Source organism: Jaculus jaculus, chromosome 1 (assembly GCF_020740685.1).
Source record: "Jaculus jaculus isolate mJacJac1 chromosome 1, mJacJac1.mat.Y.cur, whole genome shotgun sequence".
Taxonomy (NCBI): domain Eukaryota; kingdom Metazoa; phylum Chordata; class Mammalia; order Rodentia; family Dipodidae; genus Jaculus; species Jaculus jaculus.
This window is the reverse complement of record NC_059102.1, coordinates 100611382-100617730: the sequence shown is the minus strand read 5'-3', so window position 1 is coordinate 100617730 and position 6349 is coordinate 100611382. Positions and strand designations below refer to the sequence as shown.

The 6349-nt window shown below is 39.1% G+C and overlaps 1 protein-coding gene across 1 annotated transcript; it reads right to left on the bottom strand.

Annotated features, from left to right (window-relative positions):
• Nucleotides 1-358: 358 nt before the first annotated feature.
• Nucleotides 359-870, bottom strand: LOC123457627 (bis(5'-nucleosyl)-tetraphosphatase [asymmetrical]). The gene has a single exon (XM_045141637.1). The coding sequence runs from the start codon at nt 845-847 to the stop codon at nt 404-406; it is 444 nt and encodes a 147-aa protein (XP_044997572.1). The 5' UTR covers nt 848-870; the 3' UTR covers nt 359-403.
• Between the last annotated feature and the right edge of the window lie 5479 nt (nt 871-6349).

The window sequence follows — 6349 nt, the reverse complement described above, 5'->3', positions numbered from 1 at the left end:
ACACAAACTGCTTCTAGCCCAGTTCAGGCAAAGCTCTTTCTCACCTTATTACTGCATTCAGGTCTTTCAACTCTATCAGAATAGTCCATCAAGCTGTATTTACAGCACTGCAAGGCACCTTTTAGGCCAAGGTTTCAAATCCTTCCACATTCCTCTTGAAAATTAGCTCCAAAAGGCCAAAGCCACACAGTCAGGTATCTAGAAGCAACCCCACTCTCGGTACCAACTTTACTGTTGAAGTCAGGTTCACATTGCTAGCAGAAATCAGCTGATCAACAGCAGTTGACTGTCCTGGGTTACCTGTCCTTCCCTTTCTCTGTGGAACCTGAGAAGTCCAAAGTTCCTTGGATCTCTTAGAAGGCCCTTGAGGATGCGGTGGAAGCAAATGACTGCTCTGGTCAGCTCAGGCCGGCGTGGAGCAGAGAAACTGGTGTCCTTCTTGGAGCACTGCCTTCATCTCCTCGAACTGAGCCAACTGGCAGGCCTCGTCCAGCCCCAGCCAGCGGTAGGCTTGGTGCTCATGGGAGAGGCGGATCTCTACATTGTAGTTCTTCACCTCTGCCAGCCAGTAAATGACTGTTTTAGGTTTATTTCTGGCCACATAACTGAGCTCCCTTCGGAACCCCTCAATGATGGTCAGTTGGCTTGCTTCTATGCCTGCTTCCTCCCGCGTCTCCCTCAGGGCTGTTTCCAAGTCATTCTCTCCCGGGTCCACATGGCCTTTGGGAGGAGTCCAGTGATGAATGCCATCTGATGCCTGCAGCAGCAGAAACTCAATTGTACTGTTGTCCACCTTGGGAATAAGGCGTCTTCTGAAGATGATCAAGCCACATGCCCTCAGGGCCATGATCAATCCGAAGCAGGTAGGCAGGAGGCGGGCCTTGAATGCTTTACTCATTTGTTTTAACCATTATTACTGTGGTTTATTTTTTCCTATTTCCTCTTGTGTGATTTTTGCTTTCTCTTCAGCATGAAGAATTCCTTTGCAGTATTTTCTGTAGAGATGCTTTAGTTGTCATAAATTTCTTTAGCCTTTTTTTTTGTTGTGGAATGTCCTTATTTCTCCATCAATTTGGATAGATAGATTTTCAGGATAAAATGATCTTGGTTGACAGTTGCTATCTTTGAGAACTTGGAATACTTCATTCCAAGCACTTCTGGCTTTTAAAGTTTGTGTTGAGTAATCTGCACTTATTCTGATGGACTTGTCTTTATAAGTGATTTGTCTTTTCTCTATAACTGCTTTCAATATATTTTCTTTGATTTCTGTGTTTAGTAGTTTAATTATAACATGGTGAGGAGAGGTTCTTTCCAGGTTTTAGCTGTTTGGTGTTTTTTTTTTTTTCAACATTTTTTTTTTTTTATTAGTTTTATTCAGCAAATACAGGCAGTTTGGTACCATTATTAGGGTTATCCGTGGCCTACCTCTTCCACATTGGCCCATCCTTGTTGAGGTATATGGGTCATGCACTGTGGAGTTAGTCCACAGTTATTGGTATGATAAATGTCTCTGCATATCATGACCCAACCTGTGGCTCTAACATTCTTTCCATCCCCTCTTCCACAAAATTTCCCTGAGCCATGTGGTGTTCTTAAAGCTTCTTGTACCTGCATTAGCATTTCTTTCCCTATTTGGGAAAAATTTTCTTCTATGATTTTGTTGAAAATACCCACTAAGCCTCTGGATTGAAATTATACTCCTTCTATTAGTCCCTGAAATCATATGTTTGATCTTTTCATAGTGACCCAGACATCTTGAATTTCCCATTCATAACTTGCTATTAGCTTGTCTTTCTCTTTGTTGTACTGTATTAAGTCTGTCACCTGATCTTTTAGTTTAGATATTCTGTTGTGTCCTTCATCCATTCCATATATGAGACTTTCCACAGAGTATTTCTTTCCCTTACTGCATTCCTCATAGCTAGGATTTCAGCCTGGTTTTTCTTCAGTATTTCTATTTCTTTACTCATGTCTTGTAATGACCTCCTTATTTCATTTGGCTGGTTTCCTGTGTTCTCTTTCAGAAATTTGTTTTCTTCTTTAATTCCCCTATTTCTTCACTGATTTCTTTGAGCATAGACATCATCATTTCCTTGAAATTTTTGTCAGGCATTCCACCTAAAACAGTCTCATTGGTGATCATTTCTGATGGATTTATAATTTTTGATGGGACTGTATTGTCTTGATTCTTTGAGTTTCTTGTATTATAATGTAGCGACATTTGCATCCTGAATCGATTTAACGCTTAAGTTTTCTGTTTATCTGCAGTGTTCCCAGAGGTGGCAATCCACCTCTATATACCCTCAGGATATGAGTTCAAGGTTCCATGTGTAGCTCTTGTATCCCAATCCAGCATCAGAAGTAATCCTAGGTGTTGAGTTTGCTTGCTAAGCAAGTATTCTAGTGGACTGGGTAGAACAATTTGCTGTGTGCTGTTCTACACCTTTAATCTTGTCAGCTGGGAGGTAGAGATTTCTAATTTGAGTTGGGTTCCAGGTCAGCTTCGATCTGAATCAGACCCTCCCCCAGTAATGACAGAAGCAAAAGACAAAGGCCCTATAAATATGAAAGCATCAAAGGAAACAATATTCAACCCCCAAATGTAAGTTATTTGAAAATGCTAAAGCCAAAAATAATATATAACCCATAACCTGCCCTGACAAGGAAAGAGAGATTAGCTCTTCCAGTGCAGGCCTAGGAAAGAGAGATTAGCTCTTCCAATGCAGGCCTATGTACCTATTCTTTTTTTTTTTTTTTTTTTTGTCAGTTGGCCTTTTACCTTTGGTGGTGGCTTCCAGTTCACCCATGCTGAGTGCCTGCCTCGATCCCTTCTGCTGTGCTGTGGAGCTGGACCACTGATCAGCTCTGCTGACTGTGCTGCCACTGGGGGCTGAATGCTGGAGGTTCTTGGTTCTCAAGGTGGGGAATGAGGGAGTTCAGACTTCTGCAGGCAGTTCCACATGTGTCCCTTTCAGTAGCTTTTAGGTTGATCTCAGCTGTGTTTTCTTAACTTTGGAAGGAGGCTGTTGAAATTGAAAAATCCCCTTGTTTGGTCTCTGCTGCCGCCACCACTTGGTACGCCTGGTGCAGTGATGCCGGGCGGGTGCAAAGATACCATGGATGGGGCCATTTTCTTGCTTTCTTATGGATCTTGGTCTCTCCTGCTTCTCCACTGTGTGTAAGAATAACCTATACTCCTTCACTTATCAGAAGAAGAGTGTCTTTTGATGGTGTTTTGCTTAAATCCCTCCATAGGCTGGTTTGGCATGGCCCCTATGGCGCCATCTTACCCAGAAGTCAGCATACATCGTTATGCCAGCGTATTCATTAGTTTATCTCCAAAACCTCATCATGAATGAAAGCCAGAGGAAAACTTCCTGGAGGCATAGGCAGACCTGTTTGTTTTCTGTTTGGTCCTTTGCTCCCTTGTAAAAGCTCCCAAGAAATACAGCAATGGTTCCTAACTTTCCTCCTGGGCCTTGTGCTTGTATTTCTCTCTGTAGCATACAAAAAATAATAATAATTTTTTGCAATCATATAATTTTTTTTACAAGTGTTGTTGAGAAAAAAGAATTTAGGGAAAGGGAGCCCAGGTAACATTTTAATACTTACTTTTAAAAAAATGTTATTTGCTCCATGACTTTAAACTTTATAATTTTCACAAGTAGAAGCCTATTTTCATTCAAATGTAAATTAAATAAATGCTTCTAGAATTTGGAATTTGGTGTTTGTAGAAAGTAACAGCAGTGGAAATGAAGCTCTTTAGAGATAATCTTCTCTGGGTAAATGATTAGGCACCAGAAGGATATCGCAGTCAATGTCTAGCCTCATTTGTTTTACTGATGCTGCCTCATTTAAGCAAAATGTCTTTTTATATCTTAAGCAATTAGGTAATTGATTAGAAGAATATCTAAAAAGAAAAATATAGATTAGAGAATCATTCCAGTGAAATTGAGAAGGAATGGATATTTAACTTATTCCAAGACTCATTAGTGTCCATTCCTGTATTACCACAAAATTCAGATCACATTCATTTATTATCCTTAAATAAATCAAGAAAGGATCATCTTCAAACTAGCCAGATGTTCTGTATTTCTCAAATGACAAATAACTAAATCTGTATGTGAAACATATGTGAAAAATACACATTTGTTTGAGGAAGTCACCAACAGTTCAAATATGAGGTACGTTAAATAATGTATCAGAGAACAAAGAAATTGTTTAGTATGTTGAAAAACAAACTAAGTCCCCCAAGTAGCATTATGTGCTTTTATAAGTATGTTCATTATGCATTAAATGTGTAATGACAATGTAGATGTTCATTGACACCCTAGGGAAAATATGTTACTTTCCTTAATTAATTTTCATACTTTTAGTGCATATATTTTTATTTAAAGTATTATAGAATTTTTTTAACCATTGATTTATTTCTATTTCTTTCTTTGGGGAAGAAATGTGGGGAAGCTTTAGAAATAAGATGTTACTATAAAGCTTCCCCTGGCTTGGAATTTTCTATGTAGCCTAGACTGGCTCTTACCTCATAGAAGTCCATCTATTTTAGTCCCTATAGTGTTAGAACTAAAGTTGTGTGAACCAACACATCTGACTCTAACAGGACAGAAGCAGGGGGAGGGAGGTTTACAGGTGATGTTCATGCCTAGCATTCATGAGGCCTCAAGTTTAATTCCCATCACTACAAATAATAGTGAAATGGTAATATACATTATTATTTTTAAAAGCATGACTTATATTTTAATGGTTAAATCTATGAGGGTAGATGTATAACTTTGGTTGTATGTTTTCTGTATTATAAAAATATTTTTGGGCTGGAGAGAATTTAAGGCACTTGCCTGTGAAGCCTATGGAACATGGTTTGACTCCCAGAACCCATGTGAGCCAGGTATACAAGGTGACACATGCACACAAGGTCATGAATACACACAAGGTGGTACACATGTTTGGAGTTCAAATGCAGTAGCTAGAGGCCCTGGTGTGTCAATTTTCTCTGTCTCATAAAAATAAAATAAAAATTTTAAATATAGTATTAGAAGTATTTCATAACTTTAAAAACATGAAGGGAAGGATCAGAGAAAACAATGTCCATTATACAAGGATGAACACAACATTTTGTGTAGCTACAGAAATGAATATTTGTCTGAAAATGAAAAATGATTGCTACCTCTGAGATTCTTTAATGAATGTCAAATATGCCATTTGATGAATTGGTGATCTCTGGGATAGGATCAACATACAAGTGTATAAAGGATTGTTGGGCAATCAAACAAGCAGTTCTCCTGAAAATAAATATTCAATTATTCTTTAATTATTATTGAGGCCATCACTGGAAATTTGTTTGGATAGAAAATATGAGGTTAGTTTGGGGGATGAGAAGACAATGCTAAGTGGACAGAGGAGAGGAATGAAGAAAAGCAAGCTTAAGGCCAGTGGCATTTTGTTTTGAGTACCCACATGAGATTAAAAGCCTTGTTTTATATTTATGCCAATTTATTTGCTTTCATAGTTTTCTCCATAATTGCTTCAAAGCAAAAAGTATTTGGATTGAGCTAAAACTTCTCAAAGCAGATGAACTAGGTTAGTTTGCATTCAGCTGAGTAGAGGGAAGAGAAAAGCCAAAGTTAGCAGCAGTTATTCAGTGGGAAGGGTAGAGGAAATGCAGGAAGAGTCTAATGGAGTGGGAGAAAATGGAGGAACCACGGGCCTATGGATCTCAGTAGAGCAGAAATGCTTATACAGTGGAGAAAATGAATGTGTGTTAGGATAGGGGGAAATATGACTTTTGAAGTTTTGAGTTTCATCATCGGAATAGCACAACATGATGACAAAAGTCTGATTAGTTTAGCAGGACGTGGTGGTGTAAGCCTTTAATCCCAGCACTTGGGAGGCAGAGGTAGGAGGATCGCTGTGAGTTCGAGGCCTCCCTGAGACTCCATAGTGAATTCCAGGTCAGCCTGGGCTAGAGTGAGACCCTACCTCGAAAAACCAAAAACAAAACAAAAACAAAAAGAAAAAGAAAAAAAAAAGTCTTATTAGGATGGGACAGAAATGTAAAAAGAATGAAAGGTGACAAGTCTGAAGAAAATCTTCAAAAAAAGGACTTAGCTTCCTGTAGGCAATGAGGGCAAGGGCCCACAGTGAACTACAGCCACTCATTGTAGCTGGTGAACAAAGAACATAGCTGGACCAAGAGAGCATGTGTCAGTTAACAGCCAGCAAACAAGGCAAGGCTGGAGACCAGTAACACCTACCAGAATTGCTGACCAGCAATACCAGCTAAGGATAACAGCTAACAATAAAGACCAAAGACAGAGGAGGGCTTCAATGTGTGACT